Source organism: Rhinopithecus bieti, unplaced genomic scaffold (genome assembly GCF_001698545.2).
Source record: "Rhinopithecus bieti isolate Rb0 unplaced genomic scaffold, ASM169854v2 scaffold_56174, whole genome shotgun sequence".
Taxonomy (NCBI): domain Eukaryota; kingdom Metazoa; phylum Chordata; class Mammalia; order Primates; family Cercopithecidae; genus Rhinopithecus; species Rhinopithecus bieti.
Window position 1 is genome coordinate 5,287,016 of NW_016824749.1, and position 16,425 is coordinate 5,303,440.

The 16,425-nt window shown below is 52.0% G+C and overlaps 1 protein-coding gene across 3 annotated transcripts in view; it reads right to left on the bottom strand.

The window, feature by feature from the left end:
• Nucleotides 1-4,252: 4,252 nt before the first annotated feature.
• The window catches only part of SYNDIG1 (synapse differentiation inducing 1), a 205,697-nt gene continuing 193,524 nt past the window's right edge, over nucleotides 4,253-16,425 (bottom strand). For 2 of the 3 annotated variants that reach the window (XM_017862638.1, XM_017862639.1), the window contains exon 4: nucleotides 4,253-5,446. In XM_017862638.1, the coding sequence (XP_017718127.1) occupies nucleotides 5,288-5,446 (159 nt within the window). In that variant the 3' untranslated portion in view covers nucleotides 4,253-5,287. Of the gene's footprint in view, nucleotides 5,447-9,803; nucleotides 13,109-15,121; nucleotides 15,201-16,425 lie in introns of those variants that run through there. The other variant, XM_017862640.1, reaches the window with a different exon arrangement.

Consider the following 16,425-nt stretch of genomic DNA (forward strand, 5'->3'; position numbering starts at 1 on the left):
CCTGGGAACCCTGGGTACGAGCCTGCCCTGGGAGCCCAGCGAAGCTCTCCTGGATTCAGCCCTCAGCATTCCTCATTCTCTCCTGTGGAGCCTCTAGCATGTGCAGCTGTAGGCCCTGCGGTTGGTCTGTGGCCTCTGCTGGACAGAAGCGACCAGAGGCAGCTGTCAACAGTGCCTACAGGCCCTTCAGGTCGCCCTCGGGCCAGTGTGAGAGGCTCACAGTGGGCATCCTGGAGCGGGTGGGGGTCAGTGTCCTCAGTGTGAAGGCCAGGACTCAGCCCTGACTGCATGCTGTTGTCCTTGGGCCTTGAAAGCTTTCCTGAAGAAAGCTGTCCTACCCCATGGGCTTTCAAAACCAAACCAAACCAAACCAAACCAAACCAAACCAAACCAAACCAAACCAAACAGCAGCAGCAGGACCAGCAACAAAACCCAAAGGAACAAGCCCTTGACCTTTCTTCTAGAGTAGAGGCTGGTTTCGGCTCAAGCAAATACAGGTTTCCCTGCAGCATGAACTGGCCCTCTCCTGTTGTTTGGGTTTGGAAAGCCAAGCCCAGCCCCACCCACTGGGAATGTCTCCAGTCTGGTGCTTCTGCGTGGAGTCACCCACATTCACACCCATCTGCTTCTTTTCCACCTGGTAGATTTGGGCAAATCCTTAGAGCCCTCAGGGTCTTCCCCTGCCCGGTGGGGAGGGGTCATCCCGTTATGCACACCTGCCTGGAACTCCATCCCAGCCATCCCCATCTCCTCGTGCATGGGGCAGCTGTACTCAATCTTCTCATTTCCCGGGACCCTGTTCTGGGGACCTTGTTCTGGGGACCCTGTTCTGAGGCCCCAGGCCATGCCCATCCCTCACTCCTGTGGGAAGGTGAAGTTGCCCCTGCGATCCTGAGTCCTGCTGCGCCTTAAATGCAGGGTCAGCAGATCCTGCCCCTTCTGCCCTCTCCCCACAGGGAGCTTTGACTCTTTCCTGTGAGGCTCAGGCGGTTGACAAATTCCTTACTCAGTGGACATGCTTGTTTGGCAGGGAGCCCACAGTCTGAAGACCTCCTGTGTCTTGGTCTAGCATCCACCGTTACTTTCAAAGATGAGCAGACTATTCAGACAACAGCATCAGGGGAGCAAAGCCCCCATCCCTCGGACAGCCAAGCTCACTCTGAAGAGCAGGGAAGAACTTCCAAGAGGTCATGCGGGTGGGGACAGCACAGCCACAGCCTGATGCCATTGATCCCAGTGTTATCAGCACAAAGCAGAGGCAGGGAGGCATCCCTAGATCGGAGGTGGGGTGGCTGTGATTTCCGAGGGTTCAGCCTCAGCTCAGGCTATGGAGGGACAGTTAATGGCCTATTGGCAAATTGGATCAACAGGTGTCAGCACGGATGGCAACTAATGCAGGTAGACTTTGAGCGGAAGAGGGAAGCACAAAAATGTCCTCATAAGGATAGGCGTTTCAGCCGGTCCACTAGGAGCCTCTGAGGGATGCTATAAACCTCAGGGGTCAGATCCTGAACTCAGGCCACGGCTCTGGAGGGCGGCTTTGGCCATGATCTCAGTGCAGGCTCCACTTGACATTGGTATCCAGGGCATGGGAGCGGCAATTGGTAAGCAGGAAGATTGCTCCACTGGTCATTTTAAATCCATAGGCTACTGCAGAGGGCAGGGCCATCTGTAGAGCTGGCTGAGTTTGAGGGAAGCCCTGTTCCAGCTCTGGAGGGGCTGGTCCTGGTGTCAGGGGGCCTGGTTCCTGGTTAGTTGTGTGGTCTGTCTGTGGCAGCTGCAGATGGCATGGTGACCAATGATGGGTCCTCCCCTACCATGTTCTCCTCAGAACTCATTGTAGTTCCCTGGGAATAGTTGGGGTATGACACCTGGTCAAGTCAGTTGGGACACTTGCTGAAGCTGGGGACGCCTGGGGAGGTGGGGGTACCTGGGGAAGTGGGGATGCCTTGGGAGGTGGGGTTACCTAGGGGAGGAGTGGGGGTAGCTGGGGAGGTGGCGAAGATTCCCTGGGGGAGGGGGAGCCCAGGAAGGTGGAGGTACCTGGGGAGGTGAGGTGCCTGGGGAGGTGGGTACTTGGGGAGGCAGGGGTTACTGGGGGAGGTGGGGATGCCTGGGGAGGCAGGGGTACCTGGGGAGGTGGGGATGCCTGGGGAGGCAGGGCTTCCTGGGGAAGGTGGGGTACCTAGGGAGGTGGGGGTACCTGGGGAGATGGGGATGCCTGGGGAAGGTGTGGGTACCTGGGAGGTGGGGGATGCCTGGGGAGGCAGGGCTACCTGGGGAGGTGGGGATGCCTGGGGAGGTGTGGCTACCTGGAGAGGTGGGAGTACCTGGGATATAGGGATGCCTTGGGAGGTGGGGGGATGCCTGGGAAGGCAGGGACACCTGGGGAGGAGGTGGGGACACCTCCCTGCTGGGACTATTGGGAGGATGAGGCTAGGTCATGTGTGCCTGGCATAGCTGTGCTTAGTGGATGCCACGTGGGCCTAACAACAATGATGCAGGTTTAGGGAGGTGCAGGTTGCTCCAACACACTCGGAAGATGGCTCAGCTGACAGCAGTCACTAACACAGCCACTGAAGATGACCTTCAGTCACTTTCCCTGCCACCAAGGCCAAGCCAGTCGCAGGGCTGTCACACACTATGCCTAGCTGCCAGGTGAGCTGCTGGGCCCCATGGCTGCCTTCAGCTGGCCCTGTCCCCTGTGCCCACTATGACCATTTACACCCATAGGTAAAGCCCTTGAGAAAGACTCGGCAGAGCTTGACAACTTAGATAGGGCCAAACCCCTGGGAACTGAGGCTTTTCCATCTGGAAATACAGAGGCTGGAATAAGATGGGCAGTTGGTCTAGCAGAGGTAAAGTATCTGGCACTAAGGGCCTGGCTTAGGGTGACTGTGACAGTATAGACAGAAATGATGGGTGTGGATATACAGACAGGTTCTACTTCTTTACCACATCCAAAGGTATGCACCTTTAGGGAGCCTTTGAACTTAAAATGGATCATTTCAGGACAAGTACAAAGAAGCCCATTTGACACAATGGCTTGTGATAAATGAACCCTGAGAGATGGAGGGACACAGACCAGCCATGGGATAGCCCATCAAGGACATGATAGTAACTATGACCACCTGCTCCTGCCAGGAGCCATGGTCTGTGCCTAAGTGCCTTCCCCAGCAACCCCACAAAATGGGCCTTATTGATTATCCTCTCCTAGAGACGTAGAGACGAAGCTCAGAGAGGTGTAGACTTTTTTTTTTTTTTTTTTTTTTTTTTACGAAGTCTTGCTCTGTCGGGCCCAGGTTGGAGTGCAGAGGTGCAATCTCGGCTCACTGTAACCTCCACCTCCCAGGTTCAAGTGATTCTCCTGCCTCAGCCTCCCGAGCAGCTGGGATTATAGGCATGCACCACCATGCCCGGCTAATTTTTTGTATATTTAGTAGAAACAGGGGTTTCACCATGCTGGTCAGGCTGGTCTCGAACTCCTGACCTCGTGATTCACCCAACTTGGCCTCCCAAAGTGCTGGGATTACAGGCGTGAGCCACTGTGCCCGACCGAGGTGTAAACCTTTACCCAAGATCACAGAGCTAGAAAGTAGCACAGCTGGATTCAATTCCAGGTTGGTTTGAACCTAAACCTATGCCCTCCATGGCTGGTGACTCTAACTCCTACAGGGGTGTGGGCTGGCTTCCCTATCTACTTCTTAGGGTTAAAATCCTATAGTCCCTGTGAACCATCCAGTAGAGACACATGCTAGATGGATCTCAAATTTGACCTGGGAAGACAGTGCTAATAATTTTCAGAATATTAAATGTTCAAGGTCAAGGAGGACAGTGTCAGGAAGAAGGATCAAACCCGTAGTCCTTATTCCAGGGCAGTGGTTCTCAACCTTGGCTTCACGTTGCAGTTACTAGGCCACATCTTGACCAATCTAGTCAGCCTGGGACTGACCCAGGCCTCAGGAATTTGCCAAGTGCTGCAGGCGGAGCCACTGTCCTGGAGAGGGGGGTCTCTGCGTCCACTGAGGGGATTAGGACGATCATATTTATTGGTGGAAACTGAAGCGGCAGGGACTTCGGTTCTCCTGGAGACCCCCCTACTATTTCATAGTGGAGGCCTGGGTGGCTCTGCAGTTCCTTAAACCACAGGGGAAAGTATAAATGAAACCCAACGACAGCTATTCATCAGAAAGAAAAGTCTTAAGCGAAAAAGCTAAAAGATAATTTTTTGTTAAGTAATGAACACTCGTAAAACAGCAATGAAATGGTATTAAAATGTCTGTGATTACTTATTTCTCAGCATTCGTCTGGTAACTTAAGCAGCATGAAGCAAGAGTTGCACTTTAAAAAATGACAAGAAAATAGCTATTCATTTAGTCGACAGAGTAAGGCCCATCTCGTTTCCAGGATCACTAGTTTCTGCTTATGACGGGGTGAGCATCCGCCAGCGCGGTGATTGGGAGGCGCCCCTGTGTCTTTACGCTGAGGCAGTGCCCACGGCTGCAGTGCCTCAAGTTTCTGGAGCAACCGCGGGGCTCTTTCTTGAGGAGTGTTGGGAGGGGCGGTGGCCTGCCTCCCCATCCTAGATCAGTGAGGTCCCAAGAGTGCGTATTGCTGCGGGGTAGCTGTGGAGTGTAGACACGTTCTGGAGTGGCTCGACATCTTGAGGCTGGGGTGGTGTGTAGGGAAAGGAACAGGGGCAGGTCCCGGGCTAGCTCTGCTTCCAGGGTCAGGCCAATGGATCTGCAGAGCAGTGCAGCGGGGCTCCTGCCAGCCATGGTGTCACCTCTTTTTTCCCAGCCCCATTCTCATCTTGCAGGGAAGGCGTGTGGACTCAGAAGGGGCACAAAGGACTCCAGCAGGGCCACAGACAGAAGAGTGATGTGTCCCTTGTCCTCTGCCTATTGCACCGTGTTCCATAAAAAATAAACACTTTTTTGGACTGTTTGTATATTGCTCATGCGGTGGCACTCTGGGCACTGGCAGGCTGCAGAGAGCCACGTTGCCATTCATCCACCAGAATCCATCCAGAGACAGCCCTGCGGGCTGGGATCTTTGGAGCTTTCCTTTGGAAGCATTAGCAGTGCCCGTCTGTCTGGTGCTCTACACAGTGCTGTGAACATGAAATTAAAGGATAAAAACAAAAGAAATTCATGGGTAGGAAATCCCAGGGCTTCGCGGCATCTTTTGGCAATCATTTGTACTGTACAGCATCATGCGGTATGTCTGCTTCCTCCACGTCCACACAGACCTGGCCCCGGGCGCTCCCCCTCTGTTTGGAGGAAGCTCACAGGTGGTTGTTCTTGGAGAGGTAGGCGATAAGGGCCACGGCCACGCCCACATAGACGCCAGTCCCAATGGTGATGGACAGCACTGCCAGGAACAGGGCCCGCCGGGAGCTGGTGCTGGCCTGGTGCAAGTCCCCCTTGGCCACGGCTTTGTTGGTCTGCAGAGTTGGAGAAGAAAAAGGAAGTCATGGTAAGCAAGTTGGAACAAGCAGTGAATGGAGGGCTCATCTATGGCTGCTGATTCAGAAAAAGGCATTGTCGATGCAGAGAAGGCTGAGGGGGAAACTGTGCTCACACCTGCTATGACCAGGGCAGTTCTCTAACGGCAAGAAACGAATGTGGGGCTGGGATCTGCTGCTGTTCCCCCACAACTGCAGGGAAGACAGACTTCTTTTCTACTTGGCCCCAAGGGAATAAGAGAAAGCTGGGAGTAGCCCAACTGAGTTCCACCAGTGTGGGGTCTGGGATCTCCAGCACCAGTATTGAGGGATGGGCTAGATATGACTCCTCCAGTGCCGTTCTTTCTACCCAAGAATGGTGTGCTCATTTATTTGAATAACTCGTAATTTTCTAAAGCATATTTCTACCTATCTTGTTGAATCTCTGCTACCCACTGGAGGTGTGCAGAAGGCAATGACAGCTCTCATTTCCCCTAGAGAAACTCCGGCATAAGATCATGAAACCCACTGGAGGACGCCTGAGACCTTCCTCTTCAGCTGCCTTGCCTGCCGTGGCCATGAGTCATTCACTTCCTGACCGTCCCCACCCTGGACATGGCTGGCGTTAGTAAAATTCATCCATCAATAAAATCATTTGATATAAAACTAACAGCTATATTCCTTAGTGCTCAATGACATAACCAGGTGTTGGTGTAATCAAATTCATGATTCTTGGGGTCACGAGGAGATAGAAACATAGAGGTTTTGGAGGCCACCATGGAGGCACCACCGGAGTAAAATGGCTCATTTGGCAGATGGGGTGGGATGCTACCAAGGCACTGAGCCCTGGGAGCCCACGTGATGCTGAGGAGGGTTGACCCCAAGCCACCGGCGGGCCCCCTGTGGTCAGGACTACCCTGGCAGAATGTCCTAGCTCACTCTCATGGCTGTCTCCACAAAGCCAGATTTCTACCGGGTCCCATTTCCACCTAAGGTCAGTGACATTCCCAGGTTTTATAGGTGAGTATGGGAGTCGGCATGTCGTTCGTTCAAACACACCAGCTGAAACATACCAACACTTCTTCAGTGGACCAGAAAGGCTCACACTCAGAGATGACTCATGACATGAGCCTGCATCTTCCACGGTCTCTGAGCTCTGGAAGTCTGTGCCGTGTGGGGAAGGGATGCCTGGCTTCCTTCTCACTCCCCTCGCTTTTGGATCCTAAAAGCTAGTTTTTGGTTTTTTTCCTCCCCAACTTTTTATCTTGGAACTGAGCTTGAGAGCTCACTGTGGACAATGCTGGAGGGAGCAGAGGTAAAGGGATGCAAAATGGAAGCCTCTCAGGACAATGAATGAATACATGAATGAATGAATGAACTTGCGATGAGCCCAGTCTGTTTCATGCAGCAGCGCTCCCACACAGGCCCACATCTTAGAACACAATTTCCTCTAATTGCCTTTCCTTAGCGCTAACTCAAAGAGCCATCGCTCATTAGGGTCATGGCTTTGTGTCCCTGCCATAATCACCAGCCTTAGTGCTATCTCCATGGCTACGCAAAGGGGTGTGGAGAGGAAGGCGGAGTCACTACAGCTGCCCGGGCACCTGCCAGCAGCATTCCCTGACCCCTGTGGGAACACCCATGCTGGGCTTCCTGAGCTCATGAGGGCTCACACATCTGAGTACCCACTTGTGGAATAGTTGCCTTCCTGCTCACTGGTAAGCTCCCCGAGGTAGAGCCCATGTCTCTCTTGTGTGTTGTGGTCTCCCTGGGGCCTGGGCTGGGCTCTGGGGGGATGGGAGGAATACGATACTTCTCTAACTGGGGCACAGTCCCAGTCTCTCTGGTGGTGTTGAGGAGGAAGGCAGTGGCATAGGGCTACCTGTTGACCTCAGTTCTGGCCCAACTCTGCAGGTTCTGCACACACACGCACCAGAGCTCTCATGCCCAAGCTGGCGTGTCTGCTTGAGAATCACATTTGTTCTTTATTCTCATTCTCCATGCTGGGGGAACTCAATCCACAGGTTTATATGTTTGGCTCTAACAAGAAACCGAGGGAATGTGGTGTGTTAGGGGCCGGATCGCTGGAGATGTCAGAAACAGCAAACAGATGCAGCCTTAGCAAGCAGGCTGCCTTCAGCAATGTCACTCGGCATCTGCGTGTCATAGAAGCCAGAGTTCCTGGGGTGCCCAATCCCACAAGGCAGAGACATCATTTACATACACAAAACACACAACATGGTCTAATGAAGGTGATTACCTGACGTGAACCTTTTGTTTCAGAAAATGGATAACTGTGGCTGCGAAACAGCGTGCTCATTCCTTTGACAGGGTGCAAATGGGAAGACATGTTTCCATCCTGACGGCTGCTGGATGAAAGCTCCCGGCTCTTTGACAAGGGTTTTTGCTGTGCATGAGGGCAGGGCAACTTGACCTGAGTCCAAGAGTCTCTGAGCTGAAGGCAAGGCTTTGTGTGTAGGTGCAAAAAAGTTTGTCAAGATTGTTATTTCTTGTGGCTGGGCTTTTCCTTCCCTGCCCTCTTGCCGACAGGCTGCAAGTGAAGTTTGTGACTTTCTTTATTGGCCTTTCGTTGGAAAATAAGTGCAGGTGGTTAGAAAATGCAGGTGGTTGGGGAAGCCCCAAGTAGCGCCTGGTGCCTGCACCTTGTGCCAGCGGTGGGCTGGGGGTAGGGGCTCAGCAGGACCCAAAGACACTATTTCTGCACCACGAGGGCTCTTCAGAGAAAGCGTTTCAGCTCACAGCAGAGGCAGAGCCTTAACAGCCCAGGGCACAAGGGCTCATCATTGGGAACGCAGGAAGCAGCCAGGCTCCATCAGCAGGGCTGGCTGCAGGGCATCAGACACAGCCCCCAAGGGAGATGTCCTGCAACCTGAAACCCTCCAGGTGCTGAGCTCCTGCACAGCCTACATTGGAGCGTGATGTGTGCACTGCGGTTCTGGAATTAAAAGACCTGCTTTCTCTTCCCTAGTTGCAAAGATATGTAGAAGACCTGAATTTTAAATTGAAGAGCAAAAGGAAACATGTGCCATAGCAATGACAGTTACAGAAGCACCCCCTTCCAGTCCCTCAAGTGCAGTGCTGTTCACACTGAGGAAATAAAAGTTACAGAAGCAGAGGACAGCCAGCCAGAACAAATGTGCTTTGGCTGAAGTTGTCACCATCTGAACTGAGGTCCAGCCACCTTGTACCACCTCTGGGTCACACATCCTTAGGTAGAATGGTCACTACCAAGTGGCCAAGTCAAAGGAACTGGTTGTCAAAGGACCAAGAGCTGTTGATCTACATGTAAAGGTCATGCTGCTCATGGTTTCGTGATGAGAAATGACCAGTTTGTGGAGGGACAAAGTCAATTTACGTTCCATAGGTGTTAGTGTTTAGTGCTGAAACCCCCTAGCAATTCTCTCTGGTGGAACCCCTGCCCTGCAGATTGGCCACATTTTGGAGAATGGTTTTATCTGAAGGGAGTGGCTTCTTGTGGAGGTGGCAGAGAGGTCTGGGAGTGGGTTCTAGGCCCTGCTTCCTTCTGATGCACCTGGTGGATCCAGGTCTTGCTCTAGTTGGGGGAGTGGCCAAGTTCCCTCGTGTCTCCCCTTCTCACGCCTACCTGAGGTCCCTGGTTTATCGAAGAATGTATCTTAGCACATGCTGGCATGCTGAAGGCCTGTCCCTCCCTCCCTCCTCCCTTCCTTCCTCCTCTCCCTCCTTCCTCCCTCCCTCCTTCCTCCTTTTTTCCCTCCCTCCCTCTTTCCTCCCTTTTTTCTCCCTTCCTCCCTCTTCCCTCCCTCCTCCCTCCCTCCTTTCTACCTCCTCCCTTTCCTATCTCCTTCACTCTTTCCTCCCTCCTTCCTACCTCCTCTCTCTTTCCTCCCTCCTCCCTCCCTCTTCCCTCCCTCCTTCCTACCTCCCTTCCCTCCCTCCTTCCTCCATCTTTCCTCTCTCCTCCCTCCCTCTTCTCTCCCTTCTTCCTCCATCTTTCCTCCCTCCTTCCTCCCTCTTCCCTCACTCCTTCCTACTTCTTCCCTCTTTCCTCCTGCCTTCCTCCCTGTTCCCTCCCTCTTTCCTAACTCCTCCTTCTTTTCTCCCTCCTCCCTCCTTCCTTCCTACCTCTTCCCTCCCTCCCCCTTCCCTCCCTCCCTCCTTCCTCCATCTTCCCTCTCTCCTTCCTACTTCCTCCCTCTTTCCTCTCTTCTTCCTTCCTCTTCCCTCCCTCCTTCCTACCTCCTCCCTCTTTCCTCTCTCCCTCCTCGTTCGGTCTTCCCTCCCTCCTCTCTCCCTCCTTCCTCCCCTTTTCTTCCCTCCCTCCCCCTTCCTCCCTCCCTCCTTCTTTCTTCTGCTCACTTTCTCTGTAACAGGAGGTCCAGCTGGAAGCTCCACCCCAGGCTCCACATCAAAAGAGACACACCCTAGGATGGTGACAGGGACCTCCCCGCCCCCAACCCAGCAGCCTTTGCCTGTTTTCTAAATAAGAGAGCAGAACCAGCTTAGATGCCTCAAAGCCTGTGCCTTCACAAAGGGTTTGGAGGCTGAGAAGCATTTGGAAGGACTGACAGTTGCTCAGCCTGGGTTCCGTCCACAGAAGGCAGGCATTTGTTTTTCACTCAGTCTGCAGGGGTGCAGCTGCCACGGGACACTGTGGGCTCCATGCATGTCCAGCACTGCGGGTGGATGGCCAGCCGGTTCCTGCCTGGAGAGTCTGCAAGGCGAATGGCTGGCCAGCAGTCTCAGGGGTGGGGCCAGGAGGGTGCGGCTCTGTGGAGATGGCCAGGCCCTGGCTGGTCCAGGAACAAAGGCTGACGCGGTCCCTAGAGACCAGACATGGTCTTAGGTCCCGTCCAGTAGAGCCCAACTGAGGGGCAAGTGGAGGGACACACAGGGCCTGTGCAGCAGGCTGAAGCTGGGCATGTGAAGGTGAGTGTGGGCCTGAGAAGAACCTGCCAAATGCCCAGATGAGAAAGCAAGCTGTGTACGAGAGTACGAGCCTCCTGTGACAATCTGAGTTGGGGGCGACTGTGACGTCTCTGTCCCCTATCTGCTCCTGCCAACCACACCTTGTCCACAGGGCAGACACTGTGGCTGACAAGTGAGAAGGAGGAGGGGAAGAGAGGAGGCCCCTCCTCCTGAGGCCAGGCATGCTGTGTGTGCACACGTGCCCAACCCAGGATGCTTAGAACATGCATGGACCCTCCAGCAAGGCCAAGACACGGCCAACAGGCAATAGGAAGTGTCACGGAGAATGTGGGAAAACCAAAATTCCCCTGCACTTCTGGCGGGATGTAAATTCGTGCCATCACTTGGGGAAATGGTGAGCATTTCTTACAGCTGAACATATAGATACATTACACAACAACAATTCCACTCCAGTAAATGAGTGGACATTTATTTGTGTAAATACCCAACAACAATTATTCATGTGTTCACAAAACGCATCTGTAAGAATGTTCAAAGGAGTATGACTCATGGTTGCCCTGCCCTGGAAGCCCAATGAGTGCCAGTGATAGAAGGGCAAGCCGTCATGGCACCCAAATGGTCATGGAATAAATCTCAGAGTCACAGTGATGAACAAAAGAAGCCAGACTCGGCATCCTATTATCTACAGCACAAAACAGGCCCAAGTTGCATCTGTTGTTGGCGTGGAAACAGGTTCATGGATACTTCTGGGAAAGAACAGTAACTGGAAGAAAGCATAGTTGAAAAAAATCTACCTTACTTTAGAAATGAATTCTATCAATAATTAAATGAACAGATAAGAACCATCTACAGAGAATACAGAAACTCATTTTACAAAACTGGTAAAATCTTGATGCCAAAACCAGAGAAGAAAAGTCAGAGAAAGGGAAACGAGAGGCTGACTTCATCTCCAAACACAGATGCAAACGTAATTGTCAAGGGCAGGTGTTGCCCGGCTCCCTCTCCAGGCCTCTCCCCACCTCTCCCTGATTTTCCCTTCGCTCTGGTTGTATTTGCAGTGGCCTTTTCATCACCCGTCACTGTTTTAACACTATTCATCTTCCGGGCCACAGCTTCTCCATGGTATCTTCCCAGCAGCCTTGCCAGGCAGCTGCTGAGGGAAAGGCTTCTGTCTGGGCCCTTGTGTCTCCACTCAGCACTCAGGCACTGCAGCGTTGATGCTAGCCTCTTTGCTGAATGCAGGACACATCACCCACACCTGGCAGTGCCCAGACAGGGCCCAGGGAGTGTCATTCATGACCACACGATGATGGGGACGGCAGGCTTTCCCCCTACCGTGTTCCCAAGGGTAACTCATGCTCTCCAGAAACATTTCCATGATGTGTAGAATCCCATGCAGGCAGGCCCCAAATCATGGCTGGCAGTCACTGGCTTTATGCAATCTACAAGCTACTAAGGAAGATAAAAATAGGCAAATCCAGAAAGGAATGAGTTATGTCCAATGCTTCTTTCTGTGGGCCGGTGACACCTATTAAAGGGAAGCCCTGTGGGCTCAACAGGGCATGGGGAGGACTTGGCTCCAGTTCTGGCAGTGTGTCACGCTCAGCAGGACAGCGTGGGAGGGATTGGCAGCTTCTTGGGTAACCCAGGAAAGGAGGGGGTGAGAGGAGCTGGAGACCGGGCAGTAGCTGGGGAGGGAAGGTCCACATCAGAGCCGTGCAGAGGCTCCTGGGGGACGGAGATGCTGCTTGACCGTGCCACCTGATAAGTCTACAGGGCTTGGCTCATGTTACTGCAGAACTGAATTTTAATATTATTTAATTTTAACTAATTTAAAAGTAAACAGTCGCCTGTGGCTGGGGGTCCCACACTGGACAGCATGGATCTGGGAGAAAGCAAGGCAGACAATCCCGCTGGGAGAAGAGCCTGTGGTGGTGCCCGAAATGAAGCTCCGGGCGTTTCCAGGCTGTGTGCTGGGCGGGCCTTCCCAGGCCCCTGGGAAACAGGCGTCACACCTGCATGCCTCGTGGGAATCTCTTTCACCTTCAGTGAGTCGCTGGGGTGGGGCCGGGGGGGTCATACTCCACACAGTTCAATGTCAGGGTGGACATAATGAAACAGCTGCAAGATGAAGGACATGGGGGTGACCGTGGGGGGGGGGGAAGCCCCTTGAAACCTGCAGGTCACTGAGGGAGGGCTTTCGTCCTCGCAGGGCATGGCCAGAGCGCCTGTCCACTTCAGGGGTCCACAGTCTGCATGGAATCTGTCAAGGGAAGGGGCACCGGCCATGAGGGACCCAGTTCTCAGTGACCCCGCGGCAGAGTCCACTCCTCCAAGTTCCAGTCCCCTGCCACGTCACTACCTGCCTTTCCCTGAGACACCCTGGAGATGTCTGAAGTGCTGGACTCTGGGCTGTCTCAGACAGGCCAGGACCCACTGGCTGGCATTTCTCTTCCCTCTTCATGGAGTTTGCTTGTCCTTTGGCTAGAAATTATCCACTGTTGTTCGAGGTTTTGGAAAAATCATGATGTTTTCTGAGGGCTACCCAAGCTGCATTGTTTCTCCTGCAGTCAGTTTTTAGGAGCAAGGTCGATGTTTCCACAGTCTGCGTCGTCCATGGACCAGGGCCAGCACAGCTGGGGGTCCTCAGCAGTTACGCCCTCGCCAGACACCTGCCTCCCGAGATCTGGGACGGGCTTCTGCAAGACACTGGCTGGCTCCCGAACTATTTCTCTGGAAATGTATAGCATCACGGGTGTTTTATGGTTCATTTTCTTTCTAGTACCGACACCTGTCTGGCTGGATTACATTTCTTTGCATTATTGTAAAGGTTATTTCCATTATTTATCATCATCTAATGTTCGCCATGCAATGACAAAGTACTGAGAGCTGTACTCGACAAAGAGGCAGATTCAATATTCTTAATGCGGACAGTAAGAGAAACTGAACAGCAACTACAGGAACGGGAGGCTTCTCAGGCAAAGGGTCTTACACGCAGACCCCCCAACACACGTTTGTTTCCCGCATGTTTTTAGGCCCAGGTCTATTTTTATGACCTCTCACCCTTGCCTTTTTAGTAACCCTTATATTTTAAGCTATAAAAAAATAAATCTTCTGATGTTAGTTAGGTCTAAATGGCAGGGAGGCGATGGACTGTGAAACCAAATGTACCGACTGTTGGTTACAACCCAACTCAAACACCAGAGGATGGCTGCGTCACCACCTGGGTGCTGGCACCGATCCTCTCCACCTCCTGCTGGTCTGAATCACTACATCCAAGGGAGGGGACTTCCTCACAGGGAGGCGTCTTGAGTGTCTTTGTCCTCAAGGCCAGTCCCTTCTGTGGATCTCAATTTAAAGACATCACCATATAACAACATCATAAACATAAACAGGAACTGCAGCCGCTGGGCCAGGCTGCTGCTGGACGGGGGAGCTGCTATCATTTACTCCATTTGCTGACTGTGTTCGGCCCTCCTTGCAATGCTATAAAGGAATACCTGAGGCTGATAACTTATAAAGAAAAGAGATTTAAGTAGCTCATCCTTCTGGAGGCTGTACAGGAAGCATGGCGCCAGCATCTACTCCGCTTCCGGGGAGGCCTCAGGGACTTTTCACTTATGGAGGAAGGAAAACTAGGAGCAAGCCTGTGACAGGGCCAGAGCAGGAGCATGACAGCAAGGGAGAGGAGGGGCCACACACTTTTACTCAACCAGATCTCAGAGCACTCAGTGTCTTGAGGACAGCACCAAGCCATGAGGGATCTGTCCCCGTGACCCAAACAGCCCCCACCAGGCCCCACCTCCAACACTGGGGGGTACATCTCAATATGAGATTCGGAGGGGATAAACATCCAAACGGTGTCACTGGCCTCTGGCCCTGGCCAGGGAGAAGCTGGCCTTCGTTTCTCACAGATTCAGGCTTAGTTTGCCTGAGAGGGAGGGGGCTGCGGGGCTGGCACTGCTCAAGTGAGAGCACGCAGAGCTCAGGAGGAAGCGAAGCAGAGACGGGAGCCCCTGAGGAGGGCGAGGGGCACTCGTGATCTGGTCCAAGAAGTGGATTTCTGTGTCTGGGTGGCTTCAGCTAGGTCCTACATCCTGGTGGCCTCTGAATGCTAACGGGGCTGCCCATGATGCTTCACCTTCCTCCAGGTGAGTAGCTGGATCCACCCCAGCAGCCCACCCTCTGCAAACGCCTCCTGGCCCTCCTCACCAGTGCCCCTCAGCACGCCTGCTTTCCTCAGGGCCCCACGGGGTCCAGCATGCAGGCCGTTTAGGAATAGGAATGATCCTAAAATCATGAGATATTCTATTATTACATCAGAATTACGGCTAGAATCTGTGGGACTGACAACTGTCACTCTCCTTATTCGTCAGATCCAAATAGCAGTAAATGGTCACACACTTTATACTGGTTTTTCCTGTGCCCTTCATTCTTCTTTAAAATGTGATATGTATCTCCCATACGACTGTATACCATGTGGAACACTCATAGAGAAGTGCTCTGTGCATCAGTACACAGCTTGGGGAAGGCCCACCACATATGTAACCAGCATTGGCACTAAGAACAGCGCCATATAACCCCCAAGGCCTTCCTGTGCCCCCTCACTGTCCCTCATCCTTAGCGGTTCCCACTTTGCTGAATTACAACAGTCCAGATTCTGTTTGTCTGCTTTGGTACGCCCTATAGGTCCCATAGTACACGCATGATGGTGTCTGACTCCTCTGCTCTGGGTGTGAGACTCACCCCTGTGCGTGCAGTGATGGACCATCCGTTCACTAGGCTCTTGTTGCAGGAATGCACTGCCGTCTATTCGTCCATTCCCCTGTGGAAAAGCATCTGAATAGTTTCTAGTTTTGGGCTATTATGGATAGCTCTGCTATGAACATTCTAGTCTTTTTTTTTTTTTTTTTTTGATGAGTATATAGATGTATTTCTGCTGGCTATATATAGCTAGGAGTAGAATTGCTGATAAGTGTATGTATATATTTAGTTTCTAAAATAATTTTTATTATCAAAGGAGTATGTTCACAGTGTTTGGTAAAATACATGGCACCAAAAGATGTACAAAATAAAACACCAGCAGCAATGTCTTTGGATACTTCTCTACCTCTGAGGCTCTTTCTCAAAGACACATTTTGAACTTTGTTAGTGGATCCATCTGGTATTTACTTCTTTCTTAAGGAGTTAAGCATATTTAATTTCTTGATTTATCAATTTGTCAGCTACCTATCACTGACTGACTATTGTGGTGGATGAAGAGTTCACTTTCTTGGAAACCTCTGTCCCCATCCCCTTTGTCACTTCTCCTTTCCTTCATCCCCTAATATGGTCATTATTTTGACTACGTACGTTATGTTCACTGCTAAGCCAAGTGCACTGGTTTATGCCTCTTTTCTTCTGGCTTCAGTTGCTGTGGTTTTTACCACATCCATTAACACCCTCTCAATACAATTTTTCAGGCTATAATCAAACATATCAGATGACCTATTAATTCCTTCTTATTTCCTGGGACCACACTCCTGGTGTTCTGCTCCATTGAAGTTGATTGCTCTTTAATGCCTCACCTTGGAAATTCCTTTTGCTTCCCTTTGACGTTACAGTTTTCATTTCCTAGATCTCAGGTCTTGTCTCAGGAAAACTTGTCCCTGCAACACACACCATGGAAGCTTTCGGAACATCAGTGCGTGGGAGGCAGTCTCTGCATGCCTGGAATGGCCATATTCTACTGCCACATTTGACTGACAGTTTGGAAAAGTATAGAATTCCACTTTGGAAATGATTTTTCCTTGGACTTCTGAAAGCCTTGCCCCATACTCTTCTCACTTCCAATACTGTCAACAGGTCTAGCATCATCTTTATACCCCTTCACTGCTGCAGCTGCTGCTTCTCTCTAGAAGCTCTGATGGAGTCCCCTGCCACCTAGGTGTTCTAAAATGTTGGTCTGAAGGGCTTTGATGTTCAATGAATTCTCTAACCCATGCTTGCTTCTCTCCTTCCTTCCTTCCTTCCTTCCTTCCTTCCTTCCTTCCTTCCTTCCTTCCTTCCTT